At 31.3% G+C, this 26,306-nt stretch overlaps 1 protein-coding gene across 1 annotated transcript in view; it reads left to right on the forward strand.

Annotated features, from left to right (window-relative positions):
- LOC145334425 (uncharacterized) overlaps positions 1–26,306 on the forward strand; it is a 165,005-nt gene that overhangs the window by 88,193 nt on the left and 50,506 nt on the right. Inside the window, exons 7-9 of the mRNA XM_080179879.1 lie at positions 210–407; positions 1,357–1,453; positions 9,093–9,119. Of these exons, the coding sequence (XP_080036005.1) occupies positions 210–407; positions 1,357–1,453; positions 9,093–9,119 (322 nt within the window). The remainder of the gene's footprint in view (positions 1–209; positions 408–1,356; positions 1,454–9,092; positions 9,120–26,306) is intronic.

Consider the following 26,306-nt stretch of genomic DNA (forward strand, 5'->3'; position numbering starts at 1 on the left):
GAGATAGATAGATAGATAGATGGATAGATAGATAAATAGATAGCTAGATAGATAGATAAATAGATATATAGATAGATAGATAGAAAGATAGATAGATAGATAGATAGATTGGTAGATAAACTAGTGGACACATAAATGAACAAATAGATAATAAGATAGATAGAAAGATTGTTTTTCATTCAAAGAACTCTAAATGTATAATTTTTCAGGAGGAATAAGAGGTACTTCACCTGGGGGTGTACGTGGTACCTCTCCCAACCTAGCAGCTGCCAGGGGTGTATCACCCAACCTACGGCGTGGAGTATCCCCTCATAATGGGGGTGCTGGTGCAGGTTCGAGATCCGCATCAAGACCAACTTCTGTAGGCCCTCTCCGTAGGCCTCCTACGAATAATACTTTGGCCCCAGGTAAGTTTTAACTTTTCCACCAATAAAAATCTGTGTATATATCCAACTATCTTTCCATCTAACTATCTTAGGATGTATTATGTATCTGTATATCTATTAATCTACTATCGATCAATCTATCTCTTTATCTAACTTCTGTAGACCTCCTACTAGTAATACTTTAGCTCCAGGTAATATTTTTTAAAAAAGGTTTTAACTTTGTATCTTTTGCTTTCAAGTCATATTTATTACCCTAAAATAATGATTTCCAAAAGGTTGTCCTTGTGATAAACTGTAAATGATAGTATAGTAATTTTTGTTCATATCAAAAAGACATATATTTTTTAAAAATTTGTCTTGATAAACAAATTACTTCATGTATGACTATTTGATATTATAAAGATATCCTTCTTTTGTCTCTATAAAGGTATTTAATCATACTTCCTTCAATTAATTAAAGAGCCTAAATAGAGAAGAGCCTCTATTCTAGAGACCTGTTGGGATCTGTTTTACATATCTATCTATCTAACTATTTTAGGATCAACCTCTAGATTTGGAGCTTCCCCCAAGGTTCTCCCCCCATCTATCTATTTATATATCTTTCTACCTATCTATCTATCTATTTATATATCTTTCTACCTATCTATCTATCTATTTATATATCTTTCTACCTATCTATATATCTATTTATCTATTTATTTCAGGATCAACCACCAGATTGGGAGCGTCCCCAAGGTCTTCCCCCTGTCCTTCTATATATCTTTTTATCTATATATCTATCTATTTATCTATCTATCTATCTATATATATATCTATCTATCTATATATCTATCTATTTCAGGATCAACCACCAGATTGGGTGCGTCCCCGAGGTCATCCTTCAATCCTTCCCCACGCCCCTCTATCTATTTATCTATCTTTCACTCTATCTACCTATCAATCTATCTATCTATCTATCTATCTATTTCAGGATCAACCTCTAGACTAGGAGCGTCCCCAAGATCCTCGCCCCGTCCTTCCCCCCGCCCATCGCCCAGACCCTCCCCACGGGCTTCACCTTCCCCAAGGCATTTAATAGTTTTAATAATAAGATGTAAAGTCAAGCTAAAAAACAAACAAAGATGACAACATCCATAAAAACAAAGCTCCATAAATTAATAAAACCTGAACTAAAAATCCTTATAAATCTAGCTATCTGGAATACAAGATGCATAATTTGGACATCGTCACATTTTAAGACTTCGTTGTAAACTTGTTACATCATAGCAGGAATGCATATTTCAACATGATTAACAACGAACAATATTTCTTGTAAAATGTAAGATCTTAAGAGTAGAAAATTATTTTCTAAGTCTAAACATTATTGTACACAAATTTGTTGCAAAATTGCGTAATTGCTTCGCTTTTAAAAATAAAGTGAATATGATCATAGCGCCATGAACATGCAGACGGATTAACTGAATTAAACGAAAATCTTAACAAGAAATAAAAAAGTACAATTTTATAAGGTTTTGATAATTTCTAAAATGACCATTAGCTGTAAAGTAATTTTGAAATGTACAGATTTAATCTTGAAGTCACAATTCATTTTTTTTCCAGGGATCTAAAGGGATAAGACAATTGATGTACATCCAAAATGATTAAACACAAAATAAGCTTAACTGTAAATTACAATTAGTGGTTGAAATGTTTAGACACTCAACTCAATGAACCATTTTTTTAAAACTCAATAAAAGTCCTTAAAGTTGTAAAGCCTACGAATAAAGAAACATTATTATAAAACTGTGGGGACAAGTGTAATAAACAGCCCAATGTCTCCTTCCTTTCTGATTTTTTTAGTTAGATGATTTTCCATAATGATCAGGGTTTTAGGGATAAGACAATCAAATATCCTCCTTATTATATCTCTAATAAATTCAGGCCTCAGGGATAACGGGACTGTAAATTTCAATAGTACCCAAAGTTTTATAACTTTTTACTGCCATTCGTAAGCTGAAAAATATTTTCAAGAATTTCGAATATTGGGTTTTAAATTTTAAGTGTCCAATTATGTTATTCTACCTAAGGGGTTATTTTGTCTACCATCATTATATGTATTAATATTCCATTGTCTTATCCCTTAAGATTCATGGATAAAACTGTACTGTACACATTTGATCAAAGTATATGTGGTATGTTGTATAAAGAGGTGTCCTTTCTATTTTTCAACTTGCGACATAGAAAATAGCGTAAAACCTGTCCTGGACTCATATAACGATTTCCTAACATACTGGCTACCTTTTTAGAATTGAGGATTTTATTTTTAGATAATTGAAAAATATGTTTTCTTTTTTGTGACCACTTATTATCTGTTCTTCACCTTTTTTGTTTTTTTATTACTGCGCTATTTATGGATTCTGTCATCCTTAATTTTACTTGTAAAATAATAATTGGTAGGTTCAAGCTAGCAGTGTCCAAACTTTTAACCCATAACTTAAAATATAGAAGGGATAATTTTGTTTATCAACAGTCTTAGATGTACATACTTTTAGCATTAATTGTCTTAAATCCTAAAATCCCTCATACTACATATGTATATTAAAATAATGGATGTTACATTATTACTTAGCTGTTTTAATGTGCTCTAATAAAGTGATGCTCGTAGCTGGCTAAAATAAAGACACTCCCCATCCATAACATTTATGTCAACCCCCATCTTTTCTACTTGATGAACAAACTCACCAATGAATGAGGTCCATATTAGCATAATAATCGACGACAAATTTTCCTCTGTCTATATTTCCTGTATCAGGAATCTAAAGGGATAAAACAATTGCCGATTGTACAATTAAATCCCCAATTATGATACAGAAAATTACTCTTTCTGTAGATCAAAATTAGTAGAACACTCAACCTAATAAATCAAACAATCATAATTCACTAAAGTCTCAAAAGTTGTTAAGCCAAAGAATAAGAAAACGTTATTATAAACAGCCGATTGTACCCTTTTTCTCTGATCATATAAAAATTCTGTATATATCTTCTACTTGTATAAATATACATTGACTAAACGTGAGTAAATCCAAAATTTGTGAATGATTTATCAGATTTAAAACGGTAGTGTGCATATATTTGCGCCAATTAAAAGTCATTACTTCAGCACAAATTATCTCAAAATTGAACTAATTTAAATGATAAAGTACTCTCATTGTTTGATTTAAAAACTTTGGGTTCTATTCTAGCCAACAGTGTCTAAAATTCCATTAAAAAATTACCCTACAAAGGGTTAGTTTTGATTATTATGATTGGGGGTGTACAATGTACATCAATTTCTCGTTCATTCTTCTCCCTTACAATTCCTAGAAAATACTAAAATATAAAAATAAAACTTTCTTTTTGGGGTATCATATTAAAGCTTAGAACCAAAAGATGCTGATACACGACCAATCTTTCAAAAGTTTCTCCTTCTTATTTATAGCCTTTGTCACTCTTTTTTGTTAATATACTCTCAAAAAAAATGCAAAAAATAGTATTTTAATTGATTTATCTGCTATTTATTAATAGCTGTTGAGCCCGTCGCATCTAGGCGCTATGTTTCAAAGGGGTTCAAAAATACTGTAAACCTAATCAAAGGCTTAGATACAAAATATTAAGCCTAAAACCATCCCCTGATGTATGACAAGCTTCCCTAAAAAAGAAAACTTAATCATTTCAGTAGTTATTGAAATCTGAAGCTTAAATACTCTTTTATTAAAGATATTGTATCAAATATTAAAACCTAAAATTCAAACACACATACACACACATCAAAATCCTTCCCATATAAACACGCGTAAATAATATGAAAAGTTATGATAATAGGGAAGATAAATGGGCCAACATTAAGCTAAGATTATCCCATTCAAAGCCATGGCACCAACCTTCAAACATAGAATAATAATGTCTTAGTCATGAAGGGATGTAGCTTAAAACACAGAAATTCACAACATAGAATAACAGTAAATAGATGGGTATTGAGGTAACATTAAGCTAAGATTATCCCATTCAAAGCCATGGCACCAACTTTCAAACATAGAATAATAATGTCTTAGTCATGAAGGCATGTAGCTTAAAACACAGAAATTCACAACATAGAATAACAGTAAATAGATTGGTATTGAGGTAACATTAAGCTAAGATTATCCCATTGAAAGCCATGGCACCAACCTTCAAACATAGAATAATAATATCTTAGATTGTTAAGGGAGGTAGCTAAAAGTACAAAATAAATATAGAATTAGAGAAGATAGAATAATACTGAGGTAACATTAAGCTAAGATTATCCCATTCAAAGCCATGGCACCAACCTTCAAACATAGAAGAATAATGTGTTAGATTGTTAAGGGAGGTAGCTAAAAGTAGAAAATAAATATATAATTAGAAAAGATAGAATAATACTGAGGTAACATTAAGCTAAGATTATCTCATTCAAAGCCATGGCACCAACATTCAGACATAGAAAAATAACATACAAGAATGGTTGTAAGATGTAAAAATACAACATAGAATAACAGTATATAGATTGGTAATGAGGTAACATTAAGCTAAGATTATCCCATTCAAAGCTATAGCACCAACCTTCAAACATAGAATAATAACATACTAGAATAAATATAAGGTAGTTAAAACACAAAAATACAACATAGAATAACAGTATATAGATTGGTAATGAGGTAACATTAAGCTAAGATTATCCCATTCAAAGCTATAGCACCAACCTTCATACATAGAACAATAATGTCTTAGATATTAAGGAAGGTAGCTTAGAATACAAAATTAGAATGATATAGAGGTATTAAGCTGAGATTATTCCATTCAAAGTCATGGCACCAACCTTTACACATAGAAAATAACATTTAAGAATGGTTATATGGTACTTCAGAAACACAAAAATACAACATGAAATAACAGTAGATAGATTGGTAATGGGGTAACATTAAGCTGAAAAATACCCTATTCAAAGCCATGGCACCAACCTTTAAACATAGAATAATAACGTCATAGAAACAAAGTTAATTAGCTTAGAATACAAAATTCTAGTAATACAACATGGAATAAGAGGAGATAGAAAGATATAGAAGTATTAAGCTAAGATTATCCCATTCAAAGCCATGGCACCAACCTTCAAAAATAGAATAATAATATCTTAGACACAAAAGGATTTAGCCTAAAATACAAAAGTTCGAGTAGTTGAAAATACAGAAGGTACTTGGGAAACACAAAAACATGGTTAGTAGAGGAAAATTAAACAATAGAATAAAAGTAGGTAGGTTGTTACTGAGATAACATTAAGCTGAGATTAACCCATTCGAAGCCATGGCAACGACTTTCAGACATAGAAAAATAACTATTAAGACACAAAGGGATATAACTTAAAACACAAAAAAATTAATTATGAAATGAAACATAGAATAAAAGTAAATAGAATAATATAGAGGTATTAAGAGAAGATTACCACATTCTAAGCCATGGCACTAACCTTCATTCAAAGAAGAAAAAAATTATAGAAGATTAAAACCAATTTTAGTAGTTCTGAGAACCTAACAGACTAACAAAACTGGTGTTATTGTTATGATTTTTTTTATTAATCATGAAAAATTATCTGTAATATGATGCTATACATAATTTTTCCATATTGCTTTGAACTGGTTCTAATACAGCAGATGTTATTGTTTTGATACCATACTGAAAAGAGATATTATTAATATTATTACCCTATTAGTGCAATAACACCAAGCTTTATTCATAGAAAAATAACATTCTAGGCATGTGTGCAGAAAATCCATAAGCTATTTCATTGTGCATCTAAATAATATTATTATATGAATAAATCTTGTATAGAACATATGATAAAGAGGAAAGGAGTGATTTTTACTCATCAAAGCAGTTGAATAGAGAGAGAGAGAAAAAAAAGAGAGGGAGAGAGAAAGAGAGAGAGAGAGAAAGAGAGAGAGAGAGAGAGAGGGGAAAGAGAGAGTGAGAGAGAGAGAAAGATAGAGAGAGAGAAAGGGAAAGAAAGAAAGAGACATAGAATAAAGAAAGGAGATAAAATGCAAGGGATAAAATATCACAAAAGTAAGATATGGTATATAAGACAGTAAAGAACATTATTATCTATTTTCATTTAATTTCAAAGAGTAAAACGACACTATCTTTAGTACAAAGTAGCTTGATGTCTGTCCGTCTGTCTGTCCGTCTGTCCGTCTGTCTGTCCGTCTGTCTGTCCGTCTGTCTGTCCGTCTGAAGCTTAAGATCTCAGTAACCACTGAACCGATTGGGCTCTACTCTTTAGTGATTATACCTACTGGTCCTGTGGTGGTTTTAAGCTATTTTCTTGGGGGGTGGGACACCCCCAACCCCCCAAAAAAATGAAAAATACCCCCCCCCCCAAAAAAAAAAAAATTCTTTTTAAAACTAAAATTAAAATAGTGGAGTCAACTACCCCCCCCAAAAAAAAAAAATTCTTCCCCCCCCCCCCTAAAAAAAAAGTTTTTTAAATTTTTGCTTTTAAATCTAAAATACGAAAAATTGGTTTGATCAAACCTCTTGGGGCAAAGCCCCTAGAGGCTAGGGGCGAAGCCGCTAGTATAACATACTGTACGTCGACTGTTTTATTTTTGGGCTTTGCCTTTATGAATGTAGTAATCATTGAAATAGCAAAAAAATGAGGTTGGGGGGGTTATAATGATATTCCACTAAAAAAATTGTAATCAGTATGGCTTCGATACCGATTAATATCCGCAGGATGAGAACCGGTTGAAAATCATGTATAGCATCGTATTACAGACAATTTTCTACGGGGCTAATAAAATTGGTTTCAATCTTTTTTTATTTTAATATCAGCGGAAAGCTGTTATAATACATGCGATAAATAACTAATATGTATTTTTTTGTTGAGGACATAAATTATTTATCTATCAAAGCATAAAAAATTGAATTAGATATAATTTTGATACACAAAGCTAAATTTGGATCCGACACATAGACCTACACAAATTATAATAGTTATTTATCGCATAGTATTACAGTGAACTTTCCGCGATTATTAAACAAGTTTTGTTAACCTCGAGGGGCTGAAGGCCCTGACTAACAGGACTGGTGTTACTATTATTATTTTTCATTTTGTAATGTTCGTGGAAAATTGTCTGTAATTTGATGCTATAAATGATTTTTCAGTATTGCCAGGACTATTATCTAGTGCATCTTTCATTGGTTAATAACTTTGGAGACCTTTTTTTAAATCCTTATAGGTTGGTTCAAACTCGCAGTGTTCAATATATATATACAGATGGGGTTAATTTGTTCATTATCATTGGGGATGTATATCAATTAATAAGCTATTGTCTTATCGCGTAATATCCCTGAAATAAATAAGAATAAACCACAAAACGCAATGATAATAGAATTATAGGCTAGATGTGGTTTTCTTTGCGCTAATCCAATCACAGAAGTAGGTATTTTGTTTATCATCATTGGGGATGCATATCAATTTATAATTTATTATCTTATCCCTTTAAATCCCTGAAATAAATAAGAATAAACCACAAAACGCAATGATAATAGAATTATAGGCTAGATGTGGTTCTCTTTGAACTAATCCAATCATGTCTTACTATAATTTAAGGGATCTAAAGGGATAAGACAATGGCCGATAAATTGATGCAAATATCCAGTAATGATATACAAAATTACCCCTTTTGTAGATTTCAATTAGTGATTGAAAAGTTTGGACTCAAAATTTAATAAACCAACCAAACAAAAGTAAATAAAAGTTGTTGTGCCACCGTAGAAGAAAATTTGTTGTAAAACTTTGGGGATAAGTTTAATAAACAGCCCAAATGTCCCCTCCCTCCCTGTTTTAAGTAATTTCCTTTATTTACTGAACGATTAAATGTTAGGAAGTGAAATAGCACAGAATTTTAAATATTTTAGTCAGGTTTTAAGCTATGTTCTGTATTTAAGGTGAAAAGGCCAATAAATTAGTAAAACCATGAATCTTAAGGGATAAGACAATGGATGATAAATCAAAGTGCATATCCAATTTTGATAAACAAAATTACTCCTTTATCTAAATCAATATTGTTCGTTGATATTTGTTTGGGTTTGAAATCTATCAAAATTCAATATAGGTACTAGGGTTGGCAATCTGTATCCGAATCTGGGATCGGGAATCAGGAATCCTACCAATTTAATTTTAGGTCAATTTTGGAATCCGAATCCGGAAACCGTTTTTTAATAGCGGATTCGGATTCTTAATTGGTAGACTAAAATTAGCGTCTAGAGTTTTTTCTTTCAACTCCCCCTTTTTGAAGGCAAAGATTATCATCATTACATATAAAATCTCTTAAAGTCTGGTTTGATTCTCGGAAGTGAATTATAAAGAACACCAAGAAATTTTTAGGACATATGTAGCACCTATTTTTTTTTTAATTAAAAAAAAGCCTTTTAAAATATTGCTAGTATCCGGAATCCAAATCCGTAATCCGCCAAAAATAAGAATCCGGAATCCGCGAGACTCCGCAATTTTTTTTGATGGATTATTGTATGAATCCGAATACGAATCCGGTCCAAAAATTTGACGGATTGCCATCCCTAATAGGTACCCATAGTTTTTGACACAACGAATAAATTTTGGATACCATTAATACAATATACAAAAAATAAACTATTGAATGGAAACTTTTGCAGGACCCCATCTCCAGGCGATAGAGACAGGTAACTCATTTCTTTTTAGGAGCGAAGCTAAAATCTAATCCAAAATGTCTGTCCGTCTGTAAGAAACAAAATTGGTAAAACAGATATTCTTGAATGCTGGTTTAGGTAGACATCTCAAATTTTTTGGGTATATTCTCTGGGATTTCCTGTCGATAAATTAAATATATGTACATATATTTAATTGAAAAGGGTTCGTATTATTTTTTACTTTGTAGATCTGTTCTATATCTCTATCTTCAATTTAACTTGTAATATTTTGTAAGATGAGTCAACATAGCGTGATTTTAAGCTATCATCAAGTAATTTCACACGAACGTTTGGATAGGCTAAAAAAGTATTGATATTACATATTAATAACAAAAAAGGGGTATAGTCCCTTTCGTAGCAACGCTCCTTAAAGGGCGATTCTTCGTTTTTTCAAAGCAGCTTTTCTCCTATTTCTAGCCCCTGCGGGGGCCAATTGCCTAACCCTGTGGGGCAATCACCTAACCCAATATAACCTAACCTAAAATAAAATAACCTATCAAATGCAATTAAAATAATACGACGAATCGCGCCCCTTAAAGGGCGTTGCCACGGAAGGGACTATTCCCCCAAAAAAGTATATTATAACTAGGACCAAGAAAAGTAAAGCTTAATATAAGCATTGGATAACAGACAGACAGACGGACAATTAAAGTCATAGAGTAGCCCTGTTTCCAAAAATAATCAGATGTTTTCATTTTTGTGAAGATGAAGCTTTTCTAGATTTTTCAAGATTAAATGTTTTCTCATTTTTTTTAAAGCAAAGCTTTTCTATAATTAGGGTCGGTTCGTATGTCCGTGCGTCGGTAACAGATGGCTCTTATCGTTGATTTAGACATGATAGAATTGTCCTATTGATTTAAAATTTCTTCAGTAGCGAAGCTATAGAAACTCACTATGTCTATACGTCCAGACGGAGATATATGATTTATTTTAAATTTTGTTGTGGCGATTCCACTGATTGTTAGGGATATACATCAATTTATCGTCCATTGTCTTATCCATAAAATCTCAAGTTTTAATTTAGTTTTTACATTGGCATTTTTTTTCAATTTTCCACCTTTAAGAGCTTTGCTACTTATGGATGTTGTCATCCTTGTTTTTTTCTTCAATTTTGTTACAATATTTGCATGATGTATAAAAAGCAGCGAAAAATTTCACAAATGCCCAAAAAAAGACAAAAAATACTTAAATTTATCATCCTTATTTAAAAGTAACAGGATGTCTATCTATATGTACTAAAGGATCTCGCAAACCGCTGAACCGATATGGTTCTTCATTACAATTTAACTTATCATAGGTCCTGGTAAGGTTTATAACTATTTTGAAGGAGTGTACCTCTTTAGGTTAGGGTCGCGTGGTGTAAGGTTGTTTCATTAAATAGGCTTAATGTAAATGACAAAGTTTTTAGGACAGCAAATCAGAAAACTTTTTCTCGTATTTATTCGAATCCGGTGGATAGGAACCGGTTCTCATCCATACAAAAAAAACTATGTCTAGCATCGTATTATATCCAGCTTTCTACGAATATAAAAATGTACAATCATAAGATTAAAACAATTTTTTTAGCTTGCGCCTTCGGCACCACGGGCCAAAAAAAATCTCATAATTGTACATTCTATATCCGCGGAAAGCCGTTTATAATACGATGCTAGAAATAACTATTCTAAAACTTTGGGTACCAGAGTAATTTATATTTTAGTGTCCCCTCCCTCCCTATACAAATTGATGCATATCCCCAATGATGATACACAAAGTAACCCCATCTATAAATTACAATTAGTGGATAAAACTTTTGGACACTTAACTAGAAGAACCAACCAATCAAAATTCAGTAAAAGTACCCAAAGTTGTTAAGCCCTGTAAAAAGTTAATAGTGGGCAGATTTTAAATTAATCAAGGGTATACTCCGGGGATCTAAAGGGACAAAACAATGGTCGATAAAATGATGTACATCCCCAATGATGATACACAAAATTATCCCATCTGTAGATTACAGTTAGTGGATAAAACTGTTGGACAGTCATCAAGAAGAACCAACCAATCAAAATTCAATAAAAGTACCCAAAGTTGTTAAGCCCTGATAATTAATAAAAGTGGGCAGATTTCAAATTAACCAAGGGGTGGTGTATATTCAATGAATATTAGAAAATAATTTTGCTATATCATAGTTTGATGATAGTTTACATAATAAAGTTATAAGGTCTTCTTATTTTGAATTCACGACTTATCATACAAAGCACTAAAAAAACAATAAAAATAAAGGAGGGGGATGGGGGTAGTTTTTTTTATTACTTTAGGTCAGGTTAGGTTAGGTTATATTTGGAGCTGGTTAGCCCCACAGTGTTAGGGCCTCCAGCATGGGTTATACAAAGAAAAAAACTCCCCCTCATAATTTTTTTCAATGGGAACAGGGGGGGGGAGGTTATCAGAGCTCAAAATGCACTTTGAATGAAAACACCCGCTCTTTGTTATAAATCTTATAAATAGTATTAAAAAATAAATTGTGACCGTAAAGCCACATCAATTTTTAACATTCCAACTTCATTTTACTTGGGGATCTAAAAAGATAAGACAATGGCCGATAAATTGATGTACACCCCAAATGATGATACACAAATTACCCCTTCTGTAGATTACACTAATATTTACGCAATTGTACCAACCAATTAAAATTCAATTGAAGCCTACAAGGTTGTTAAGCCAACGAATAAAAAAGCGTTAATAAAACTTCTGGGACTAGTATTATAATCAGTCAAATGCCCTCTCCCTCTCTGCTTTTATAACTCTATAATTGGTAACTTTATTATAAAATAAGAGATATTAAACATTTATATCATCCAATGAATCATTGTGAAAGCAGGCACAGTGGTCTAAATCCTGCTTTAATTGGACATTTAATAGAATCATTGTGAAAACAGGCACAATGGGCTAAAACCTGCCTTAATTGGACATTTCAAAGAAAAGTATTAAACTTCACCCAGAGTAATTTAGTAGCGACGACATTAGAGTAAAAGAATAGAGGTCGAAGGGGTTAAGTAACTGTCTCCACCCTGTGGACCCTGTTTCGACTTTCAATTTGGCAAAAAATATCAGCCAATAGCATCATAAAAATTAACACACCCAAGTCGCAACAAAAAAGCAAAAGCAACTTGTATGCAGACAATAGTTTATTATTCTGCATATGACATAGATTTTAGGGAGGGAGGGGAAACTTGTCTGTAAATTATACTGGTACTCAAAGTCTAATCAAATCTTGATTAATTGGAATAAACTAGCACTGTACTAACTTTTCAACCAATGATATACAAATGCAATAATTTTGTTAATCATATTTGGGGATGTACATCTATTTAACGTTCAATGTCTTATCCCTGAAGATTCCTGAATATAAAACCAATTTTGTCCTTTTCAATACAATGTGTGTCAAAAAAAGTTTGATTGTATGATTTGCAAAATTATAGATCTTCCTATCTCTCTCATCTCCCTCCTCCCTCACTCTCTCTCTCTCTCTCTATCTATCTCTCTCTCCCTCTCGCTCTCTATCTCTCTTTTCTTTTTGATGTAAAGTTTTTGTAATGTTTTCAGTTATTGTTACAGAGCTTTGAAAAACAATACTTTAAAATCTTCTTTCGTTCTTGTGCTTGTAATAATAATAATAATACATTCTTTTGAGTAGCGAAGCTACTCTATATATTGTGTATGTCCGTCTGTTCGCAGGTATTTGACTAAATTTTTACGCTGCTATAAAAGAAAGAGGTCTTTTTTTTAGAAAGTACCGTTTAAATGACTGTTTTTTGTTTTTATTTATTGTTCAGCATAAAAAACTCCTTCTTATTCTTTGGGGAGACAAATACTGTCCCCCCAAAATAGTTATAAACCTTCCCAGGACCTATGTGAAGCTACATTGTTAAGGTGAATCATTAAGGTTCAGCAGTTAGCAAGATCCTTAGATACAAAAAGACACATACACAGATCCTGTTACTTTTTTTATAATTATGAAACGCTATACATTTGTGATAGGAAAAGTGAATTTAATTTCACAGTCCAATGTCCCCTCCCTCCCTATAATATATGTGAAAGTGAATAAATAGTTATTTATCACATCGTATTATAGACAACTGTCTGAGGATATTAAAATAAAGAAATTAAGATTTCTACCAGTTTTGTATTAACTGGTATTAATACAAATTTGTATTTTAATATTCGCGGAAAATTGTCTGTTATACGATGCTATACATGCTTTTTCAGTATGGCTGAGAACCAGTTCTAATCAAGTGGATATTAGTCTGTTTCATAGCCATACTGAAATCTTATAAATTATATTTGAAGATTTTTTACATATGAGTTATCAAAGAAAATATAGTTATACCAAAAATGTCGACAGGTGATTATAGTTATTAATCTTTTAGTGCTTTTTCTTAATGTGCTAAGCGAGCAAAGAACCCTACCCTTTTATGTATCATGTCTTACCTTTGCAGGACGCCTTGGCCCTACGGGGCTAACCTGTACTAAATACAACCCAATCACATCCCCTTATTTGAGAATAGGAGGGGAGGTTTTAGTGTTCGACTAGTTTCTTTGAGGAAAATATCTAAATTTATTTAAACACAATATAAAACAAATATTTACACAATTCTATTAAACTAATAATTAAAATAAATATTTGAAAGCTATCCTTGAAAACTTAATTAAAAAATCAGTTAAATACCCAAATTCTCAACTATAGAATCTATATCGATATACAAATACACCAAATTTTATGTATGTAATACCACAACCAAACATCTACCCTTTTTACCCCATCCCCAACCCTCCTACTGGATGAACGAATTAAACAGTAAATGAGTTCCTTGTTAGCAATCTAAATTACGACTAATTTTTCTCTGTTAATATCCACGTTTTCTATGTCCATTAGTTTTTTACTGTCTTTGTGCAAAATTAAAAGTTAATCTCTTAATTATAGTTAATACTGGAACTGAACAAGGATGACAACATCAATATGTAAAGAAAGGAACCATGACTGACTTATAATCTACTTGATAACACTCATTATAACTGACGTCTGATTGACCTTCTATCATTGTGATGACTAGATATCAAACTAGCGGCTACGCCCCTAGATGCCTCTAGGGGTACTTGAGGTAAAGGGGGGATGGGAGTCTACACCATTTTAGTTTTAAATATAAAAAGTAAAAAAGATCGGGTTTATTTTTCTCATCAAAGGAGAGAAGTTCTCTCCCTGAAAATAGTTATAAACCTTACCATGACCTATAAGAAGCTTTTCTGTAAAAGAGAATCAGCTGACGGACAGGTACACATACATCTTGTTATTTTTATTTAAGGATTTCCAAAAATAGTAAAGTTAAATTATACAGTAACTGCGCTATATAGAGATATTTCAAATGGTATGAACAATTAATTTTTTATGAAAAAAATATTTTAAAATCCACTTTCACAGTAATTAGATCCAATTAAGAACTTGTGCTAGCCTATTAAAGCCAAATTTATTTTAATAAAGTTTATTAGTATGGCCTAGAAACCGATTATTATCCGCTGGATTGGAACCGGTATTCATCCAAACTGTAAAATTATGTATAGCATCATATTACAGAAAATTAACTACGATTATTAACATGAAAAAACATTAAATTAATTCCAGTTTTGGTAGCCAGGGCCTTTAGCCTCTTGAATTTTTAATAGTTTTTCATTCAATATCCACGAAAATCTATATATCATACGATGCGATCCAGGTCCTTTTATAAAAGTAATAGGAAGTCTATCTGTGTGTATATGTAGCTTAAGATTTCCTTTACTGCTGAATTAATCAATTTAACCTTATTTGATTGGGGTTGATAAAAATACGTTGTTACTTTGAATATGTCATTATGACTGTCTGGTTTGTGGTGCATTTATTGTAGTATTAAAGTAAAAGAATAGAGGGGGCACGACCTTCATGTAAATTACCCAAGAGGTATGGACTATGTGCCGACTTTCAATTGGGTCTTTGAATATCAGTCAATAGCGTCGGAAGCTAATTTGCTAGAAGAGAAAAGGGGTATTCACCATTTGGGCCAGGTAGTTATCTGGGTTATACATATATACTTATACATTTATTATCGAAGTTGTAAACTTTATAAACTTTTCAACATCGACTTTGAATTTGCCATTATGTTTTCATTAGGGTGATGTCAGAATTTTGACAAGCGAAACCAACTTGGCTTGTCTGTACAACAGGAAGGGAGGGGACATTGGGCTGTTTATTACACTATTCCCCAAAGTTTTATAATAACGTTTTCTTACTCGTTGGCTCAACAACTTTGGGGAGTTTTTAAGATTTGATTGAGGTTAAGTTGAGTGTCCAAAGTTTTCAACAACTAATTGTAATCTACAGAAGGGATAATTTAATGTATCAGCATTGGGGATGTACATCAATTTAACGGCCATTGTCTTATCCCTTTAGATCCCTGCTGCACACGTGGTGCAGTTACTAACAGGGATATCAAAGATAAGATAATGGATTTCTGCACACCTAGTGCAGTTGTACAGCTAATAATTCTATATCTTTCTATTTATTAGATATCTAGGCAGCAATTTATATTTTCTTTCTATCCTTCTTTCTATATCTATCTATTATAGATATATTGGACAAAAATGTATTTTTTATATGATATTTATATTATGAAGTATGAATGACAGACCATCGGATAAAGTAAATTACATACTGTATGTTCATTGGTAAAAAAATATATTTTAAAATCGGCCGCCTATCTTGAATTGCTTTTCTCGCATAGCAGTACGGGCAGACTTACACACGGACAGACAAAGTGAAATATAGAGTAGCTTCGCTACTATAAAAAAACACAAGAAAATGTGACATAAACAAAAATGATGCTTCCTTTAAAGCAGAACTTATTTGATCTAATGGTTAAAAGGGAAATTTAAAAAAAAAACAAGGATGACAACATCTATGAAAGCGAAGCTCTAAAATGGAATGACAAACGAACCTTAACACTTGTAGATTGTCAGAACTGAATTAGCAGAATATTAATGCATCAGTACAAACAATATTGTTAGTAAATTTGTTGCAAAACTGCATAAAAAGATGATACTGTTTAAGGACATACTTACATTTTTGGGACTTGTTTATAGAGATGCTTTGCTTATAACAGTGTACCTTGTTGTAATAGGAATCAGTTTTCAAAAATTCAGAAGAATCGGATAAATTTAACATACAAAAATTGTCGTCAAAAAAGTTAAAAATCGACATGTTTCAAATGGACGTACGGACATTCTGGTATTGATTATAGAGTTGCTACGCTTTCTAAATTGTACCTAACTAATACAGGAATCCTCATGCAAAGTTTGGAATCGATAGGACAATTCTAACCTGTTTAAATTAACGAAAAGAGCTAACTCTCTGTGACGGACGTACGGACGGACCGACCCTAATTATAGAAAAGCTTCACTTTTAAAAATATGTTTATTTTCAATTATCTGTTTAAAAAGATTTTCTATGGCGCATTCCTTTTTCATTCTTTAAAGAACCTAGTTCTATGCATTTTAGACAAAAAGTAAAAATATAGTATGCAAAAAATCTGCATAAAATTAAATCATAAATTCTAAAGCCGACAAAAGAACAAAAAAGTCTCATGAATGAAAAGCTTAAGCACACTTAAACACCCTTAATAACATGAACTTACTTTTGTGTAAATATTTCCTATCTATCTATCAATTTATCTATCTATCTATCTGTATATTTGTCGTCTGTCTGTCTGTCCGTCTGTCTTAAAGCTTAAGCACACTTAAACACCCTTTATAACATAAGCTTAATTTTGTATACTTATTTTCTATCAGTCTTATATATCTATCTATCAATCTATCTATCTATCTATCTATTTATCTGTCTGTCTGTCTGTCTCTCTTTTTGTGTGTTTGTCTGTCGGCATTTCTTTCTGTCTGTATGACTGTAAGTCTGTCTGTCTGTCGTTCTGTCTGATCTATCTATCTATCTATCTATCTATCTATCTATAGATATTGTCATAACAAGTAGTAGGTCATAAAAATTGGATTATTGGCTTGTAATGCATTTTATATGCCATGCTACTTATTTATCTATCTATATATATATCTATCTATGGGTTTTAAAGTATGATTATTCCATTCTAGTCATGTCTTTATGAAATAGCTGGTTCCAAAAATACACCAGAATTATTATTTACTGTATTAGTTAAACTAAATATTTTCTTTCATTTGACATACATCCCCAATTATTATAAACAAAATTACGCCTTCAGGTTAAAAAATATAGGATGAAAAGCTTGAACACTACTTGTTTGGAACCGACTAATCAAAATTAGTTAAATGTAACCAAAGTTTTTAAGTCAATGAATTAGACAACATGGTTATAAAACTTTGGGTACCAGTGTAATTTACTGTTCATTGTCCCCTTCCTCCCTCTCTGTTCCTTTGTTATCTTATGTTATTAATATCTCTAGAACTGGGCTAATGTCTCTTTGCCAATTATGTTTGTGTTTACATAGAGCTTATTAGAGAGGGAGATATATTAATTTACTTAGTGAGTGAGAGAGAGAGAGAGAGAGAACGATAGATAGATAGATAGATAGATAGATAGATAGATAGATAGATAGATAGATAGATAGATAGATAGATAGATAGATAGATAGATAGATAGATAGATAGATAGATAGATAGATAGATAGATAGATAGATAGATAGATAGATAGATAGATAGATAGATAGATAGATAGATAGATAGATAGATAGATAGATAGATAGATAGATAGATAGATAGATAGATAGATAGATAGATAGATAGATAGATAGATAGATAGATAGATAGATAGATAGATAGATAGATAGATAGATAGATAGATAGATAGATAGATAGATAGATAGATAGATAGATAGATAGATAGATAGATAGATAGATAGATAGATAGATAGATAGATAGATAGATAGATAGATAGATAGATAGATAGATAGATAGATAGATAGATAGATAGATAGATAGATAGATAGATAGATAGATAGATAGATAGATAGATAGATAGATAGATAGATAGATAGATAGATAGATAGATAGATAGATAGATAGATAGATAGATAGATAGATAGATAGATAGATAGATAGATAGATAGATAGATAGATAGATAGATAGATAGATAGATAGATAGATAGATAGATAGATAGATAGATAGATAGATAGATAGATAGATAGATAGATAGATAGATAGATAGATAGATAGATAGATAGATAGATAGATAGATAGATAGATAGATAGATAGATAGATAGATAGATAGATAGATAGATAGATAGATAGATAGATAGATAGATAGATAGATAGATAGATAGATAGATAGATAGATAGATAGATAGATAGATAGATAGATAGATAGATAGATAGATAGATAGATAGATAGATAGATAGATAGATAGATAGATAGATAGATAGATAGATAGATAGATAGATAGATAGATAGATAGATAGATAGATAGATAGATAGATAGATAGATAGATAGATAGATAGAGAGAGAGAGAGAGAGAGAGAGAGAGAGAGAGAGACAGAAGGAAAGAAAGAGAGAAAAGCGAATGAGAGAGAGAGAGGGAGAGAAAAAAATTGTAATAATCAACAAAATCAAGGATAAAAGATAGCAAAAGTTTTTAGGCTACCAATATAAATTTATCTAATGTCCCCTCCCTCCATGTGAAGAATATGTGTTGTGTTATGTTAAAAGCGAAGCTTTTTTATAATTAGGGTTGGTCCGTCCGTCCGTCACGGATAGCTTTTTTCATTGATTTAGGCATGTTAGAATTGTCCTATCGATTTCAAATTTTGCATGGTGATTCCTTTAGTAGTTAGGTACGATTTAGAAAGCGTAGCAACTCTATAACCATTACCAAAATGTCCGTACGTCCATTTTAAACATGTTGATTTTTTTTATTTTTTTAGCAAAAATTTTTATAAGAACTAATCATATGATTGCTCTGATTTTTTGTATACTAGCAGCTTCGCCCCTAGCCTCTAGGGGCTTTGCCCTATATAGTTTGGGGAAGTCAACCCTCCTTAATAGAAATATTCAAAAAATTATTCTTTGTTTAATTACTCTGTGGTAAGATTAAACCCAGGTTGTGCGGTTTATGCACAAAAATTTTAATTTGTACAAATTAAACCCAGGTTGTTAGCCGTATACACAAAAATTTCAATTCGTAAAAATTAGACCTAGGTTTTTGGCATACACAAAAATAAAAATTAAAAACAAAATATTTTGATTTTTTTTTGGGGGGGGGGGATTCATGGGGGCTTCGCCCCATGTTGCTGTGGGGTTCCCCCACCCCAATTACTGGTTTTTGTTTTAAAAAATTAAAAAAAAAAAATTTAAAAGTGGGGATTTTTTTATTTTTGGGGGGGTTGGGGTGTCCCACCCCCCAAGAAAATAGCTGAAAACCACCAGAGGACCAGTAGGTATATTCCTAGAAGAGTAGAGCCTAATTTGATCAGCAGTTACTGAGATTTTACAAAAAATGTAAAAAAAAAAATTTAGGGGGTTGGATTTTTTTATTTTTGGGGGGGTTGGGGGTGTCCCACCCCCCAAGAAAATAGCCTAAAACCACCACAGGACCAGTAGGTATATTCCCTGAAGAGTAGAATCCGATCAGTTCAGTGGTTACTGAGATCTTAAGGGACAGACAGACAGACGGACAGACGGTCAGACGGACAGACGGACAGACGGACAGACATCAAGCTACTTTGTATTATAGATTGATTCATGGGACAACAAAGTATAATGTAATAAGCGAAGCAACTCTATAATCAAGTCCTAAAAATGTAAGTATGTCCATAAACATTTTCCTGAATCAAGCAGATTTTTTTCAACAAATTTACTTACATTTTTGCTTTGACCCCTATACATTTATATTATAATTATTCAGTTCTGACACTATACAAGTGTTAATGTCTGTTTGTCCTACCGTTTCAGTGCTTCGCTTTTATGGATGTTGTCATCCTTGTTGGTATATGTTGACATTACTGGCGTGCAAAACAACAAAATAAAGCTTCTAAAAGTAGCTATAGTTGATTCGTATTATAATTTTTTTGCTATTTTGTTATGATTCTTCATTTATCTCCAAATTCGGTGTATGGCTATTTTTTTTAAATTAAAGCCTTAGGATGGTATTAGACTATTTTACTGCGAATTTGCTCTAAAATGAAACATATTACCCTTTTGGTTTCATTTTTACCGCATCTCTTGCTTTTTTCCCGCATTTTTTACATGCAAAGAACACCTATTGGCAAAAACAAGACACTTATTAATGACCACGGCTTCCCTCTTGGCGAACACTGCCATTTATCATACAAAAACTTTGTTTTTTTTTCCAGAGAGAGAGGGGACAAAAAGTTGTATAATAACGCTTTCATATTGGTTGAATTAACAACTTTGGGGACTTTCATTGAATTTTGATTAGTTGCTTCATAAAATTGAGTGTTCATAAGTTTCAACTAATAATTCCAATCTACAGAATACTAATTTTGTGTATCATCATGTACATCAATTTAATGGCCATTATATTATCTATATAGATCCCTGATTTTTGCTATGCTTTTTTGGTCGACATGACATATTGTTAGGGTTTATACATCATAAACTATACATGAAACCTTTCATATAAGGTTATTAGGGTTTCATTTATCACACAATAACTTTGTTTTTTTTTTGGGGGGGGGGGTCGACAAGAGATTTTGTTTGGTTTTATACATTATTTACCATAAAGGAAACCTTTTGCAATAGGTCTAATATGGTAGATACAGGTTTTTACAAACATTTATCATACAATTACTTAGTTTTTTTCTATGCTTTTTTGGTTGACAATATATTATATCGGGGTTTGTACATCATATTATGGGGGGTTATGAAAGGGTTTCTAGAAACATTTATTATACAATAACTTTGGTTTTTTGGGGGGTTCGCAAAGATGTTTTGTTGGGAATTGTACATCATATTTTTGGGGGTTCTTTTTCTTTGTTTGTTTTTTTTGGGGTCAACAAGATATATTGTTCTGGTTTGTACATCATATTTTAATATTTTATTTGGGGGGTTTTAGTAGATTGTTTTACAAAACTTTAATCATACAATAACTTTTTTTCTGTGACTTTTTTTGTATTATTGTAAAAATTTGTACATCATGTACAGTATATAATATTTATTGGATGTTTATATCTGCGGGTATTACCATTTACAGGGTCACATATATTTTCAACTTTACCTATTAGACATTTAAAATGACAGACAATAAAAATATAGACAGATAATTTTAGTGTAAACGTATTAACACCCTATTATTATGCCTGAGGACTCATGAAGAGTCCCAAGAATAATAATAGCTCTTTCAAAAGATACATGAATGTGTTAATTAATTTTAATAATTGGGGAAGGGAGGGGACATTTAAACTGGTACCCAAAGTTTTATAATCTCACTTGAGCATTTGAAACCATTATTGGTCGGTTAATACTTTTAACCATTAATTTTAATCTTTAGAAGGCGTACTTTTGTTGTTCATCATTGGAAATGTACATTATATTATCGTCCATTGTCTTATCCCTTAAGATCTCTGATTATATGGTATATCTACTAATGTATAGATTTGATGCGCATATGTCATGGGAATCTTCATTAAAAATTTCAGCTGTCTATCTTTAATAGGAGCCGAGAAAATCACGTTTCCCCCACTTTGTCTCAGACAGACGGACGGACAGACGGACGGACGGACAGACGGACAGACGGACGGACGGACGGACATTTTGAAAAGGGGGAAATGGACCCACCCTAATATTTACATACATAAATCACTAAAATTACAATTGAACATTAAATTGATTTGTATGATTGAAAATTGGCAATGTTTAGTATGTCTCAATTAACAGTCAATTATTAATGTTTTTTATAACTTTGATGATTCTATAATATAAAGTAATATGATGTCTATCTGCCTGTCTTTAGAAATAATATTATAATTGAACAAGAAATTATTGGCAATTTTAGGTATGTCTCAATTAAGGTTGTGGGGAAAAAGTTGGGTCCGGCTCTCTGGCATATCTCAAATTTGGCGAAGTTAAAACTTTGCAACGCCTTGATAGAAATTATTTTTTTTCTATTTAGAATATTTACATTCCATATTAAAATGCACTAAAAATTATTAAATGATTATTATTTTGTATAGCAAAAAAAACATTAATTTGATTTTAAAAATTAGCAATGGTATTGGAGACAACTTCGCAGGAAACTAAATAAAATTCGTGGTACATCTAGGATGACTTTAGAGTTTAAATTTTTAGTTGCGAACTTACTCTATGTTTAATCCTAAACGGTAGGTACCCTTTCTGGACCTTAATAGGTTAGGGGGGGGGGCATTGAAGGCGCCTGCCCCCTATTAAACAAACATCATGTTACTTTGTTATGAGGATTGCTAAATTTTCTTTTATAAGGTAGAAGAACAATCTATTAAGGAAATATTTTTCAAAGCACATTTTTTTCAGTAGGCTATTAACGGAAATATGCAAGGTTTATTTTTACTTAATCTTAACCTTTAACAGTCTTGCTCCTGCTACCACAATGTTAGACCTATAGAATTCAAATTTTATACTTAATACTTTAATGTACACTAGCGGCTTCGCCCCTAGCCTCTAGGGGCTACGCCCTTTATAGTTATGGGAAGTCAACCCTCCTTAATAGAAATATTCAAAAAAAAATTATTCTTTGTTTAATTACTCTGTGGTAAAATTAAACCCAGGTTGTGCGCTTTACGCACAAAAATTTTAATTTGTACAAATTAAACCCAAAAATTTTAATTCGTAAAAATTAAACCTAGGTTGTTCACATACACAAAAATTAAAATTAAAAAAAAAAAATATTTGATTTTTTTTTTTTGGGGGGGGGGGAGGATTCATGGGACTTCGCCGCGGTTTATCTGCAAACTGAGGCAGCTGCTGCTCTTAAAATTTATGTTTTAAGGTTTCTAATATAAAATTTACATACTTTAGTACAACCCAACAAACATACAAACACACAGACAAACACCATGTTACTTTATTATAAGGATAGCAATAAATAGACTAGACATTAAAGGGCGAATATAGGTTCGATATGATATGAGCTTATATCAAAAGTGCCATTACATACTTTTAGAATATCTATGCCAAATTTAAAAATTCAAAAAAATCCTTAAGTAGATTTTGCAAATTTCTGTTTCAATTGAACATATAATAAATGAGATTGCCGACAAAATCGTTTATTTTAGCCCTTTACAAGACTTTTTTTTGACTATTTTGCTTAAGTTTGATTGACTATTACATTGGCACGCACCTTAAAAGATAATTTAAATGTTTATTATTTTAGATTATATACTAGTTTATTTAATTTTTTAAAAAGCATAAAAATTATTTGCGTAGAAGGGCGTCAGGAGTATTGACAGGGTAAATAATATGTCTTAAAGTTTATTTTCTGTACAGAGATCTTTGATTAATTCATGATGATATAAACAACCCTTGTGTACGCATTTTCAACACACACACACACGGCCACAAAAAAACAGGGATTTGAAATCATTCTTCCTCCAAGAAAATTTTATCGATTATTTTTTTTTTACTTTTTACATTATTTGATGTTTTTTTTAACTTTTAAATAATTTACTTTTTGAAGGTAGAAGGAGGGTATATTTACCCCTGATTAATTGGTTTCCACGTTATTACGACTATCATTTAACGAAAGCTTTTTAATTCAACCTTGCCACGAAGCCTTGTGTGATGCTAGGGTGTTTGAGTTCTTAGGGAACCACACTAATTACAAAATATTTTCTTCGAGATTGACGGGTTTTAAGCTATAAACAGACTTATACAATTGAATATGTCAATATTTTTAAGTTATTTATAATCTATGGAATTGCACCTTTGATATAAGCTCATATCATATTGAACCTATATTCGCCCTTTAATAACCTTCTTTTAAAATTCGTGTTACATCTTGTAGGATGACTTTAGAGTTTAAGTTTTAAGTAGCCAATTTACTCTATGTTTAACCCTAAACAGTCAGTACCCTTTCTGAACCTTCATAGGTTTTTTTTTTTGGGGGGGGGCGTTGAATTTTGTATAATGATGATGGTCAAAGTAAATTACATAAAAGATGTTTATAACAATGGAAAAAATTATTTTGATACTGATATCCCAAATAAGTTTTAAAATTTGACCAAAAACACCAAGGATATGGGATATGTAAAACATAGAAAAATAGCCAAAAACCTGCTTTAAAATAAATAATATGTATTTACTTACTAACAGAATAAAACTGAATAAAAATATTGGCAGATAAAAACATTTTTTAAAGCAAATCTACTCTGTAACTTACTTTGTTTTTCTACCTGTTAATCTGTCACTCTGTTTGAAAAGCTATGAGGAAAATACAAAAAAATAAAAATATGTAAAATAAAAACAGAAAAAAAGTTACATTGACAAGCTGACAGACATTTCAAATTATAGATAAACTTCGCCAACAATTTCAAGATCCATATTTTAACTCCATTTATTCCTGCAAACATAATTTACTTTGATGCGAATACATTCAAACACATGCGAAGCATGCGAATTAATTGATACTTTATCTAAAGTTGCTTGTAAGTGTTCAATAAAGGAGGCTAAGAAATTAAATATATTTATGTATATAAAATACATTAATATAAAGATTTTTATTTTAGTTTAAATTTTAATTATTGGTGGTGTTTAAACCACATTTTTGAACAACCCCCCCATGAAACGTTTCCATGTATGTGTAATTGAAGAAAAGTACATGAAGCTATTATGTACATCAATAAAGTATTTTTTTTCTTCTTAGTATTTAAATTAATTTTTGAAAAAAACTTTTAAAAGAAGCTTTTGAGATTTTAATAATCATTAATTAATTCTTTTTAAAAAAAATTAATTTAAATATCTGAAAATTTGCCGTTAGTTCCCAGTTGGTATAAAACAAAATAATTTATAGTAGCGGGGCTACTCTATTACTATTAATATTACAGAAATTTTAAATGAGTAGTAAGTAAATATCATAAGATTAGCACCAGTTTTGTTAGCTCAGGCATTTGTAACCTTGATTTTACTTATTATCCACGGAAAGATGTCTATAATATGATGTGGTAAATTACTCAGCTAAGTTTATTTAGGGTCTACAATATTTTGATATACATGATACAAAATATATTTTTTTTATTCAATGAAAAAAATATATTTCATTTATTTCACGAAAAAAATATTTTCTACTTTTCATCCCTTTTGTCCTTGTTAACACAGTATAAACTTTGTACAGCAGAGAAAGAGTGGGCAATGACAATAGTCCCCAAAGTTTTAAAAAACGTTTTCTTATTAGTTGGCTTAACAATTTTGGGGATTGGGTCAATTTGAATTGGTTGCTTCAATAGGTTGAGTGTTCACACTTTTCAACCACAAATTTTAATCTACAGAAGGGGTTTTCATCATCGGGGATGTATATTAATTTATCAGCCATTGTCTTATCCCTTTAGATCCATTACACTCACTACTGTATACCCCTTCTAATTTAATTTGCTTTTGTGTACTGATGAAACAATATGCTTATCTGATAATATGCGGAAACGACCGCACACCGTTGAATTGGTACTTTCCCCCCCAACTAATTTGTTTCACTACGCCTCCCACAGTACAAAACTGTATAAAAGTCGTCAGTAATTAGGAACGATAAATCATGAGATATTTGATCATGCAGGTAATGCGTGGACCCACCATATTCCCCACAACCTCAATTAACACTCAATTATGAATGGTTATATAACTTAGATAATTCTATAATATAAAGTAACAGGATGTTTATCTGTTTGTCTTTAGAAAAAATATTTTAATTTAATAAGAAATTATAGTTATGATTTAAAATTGGCATTATTAAGTATGTCTCAATTAACAGTAAATTCTTAATGTTTTTATAACTTTGATAATTCTATAATATAAAGTAATATGATGTCTATCTGTCTGTCTTTATAGATTGTATTATGAGTAAATAAGAAATTATTGGTATTATTTTTTACTTGGCAGAGATAAGTATGTCTCAATCAATTATTAAT

This window comes from Acartia tonsa, chromosome 12, assembly GCF_053477335.1.
Source record: "Acartia tonsa isolate MP-2025a chromosome 12, ASM5347733v1, whole genome shotgun sequence".
NCBI classification, from domain to species: Eukaryota; Metazoa; Arthropoda; class Copepoda; order Calanoida; family Acartiidae; genus Acartia; species Acartia tonsa.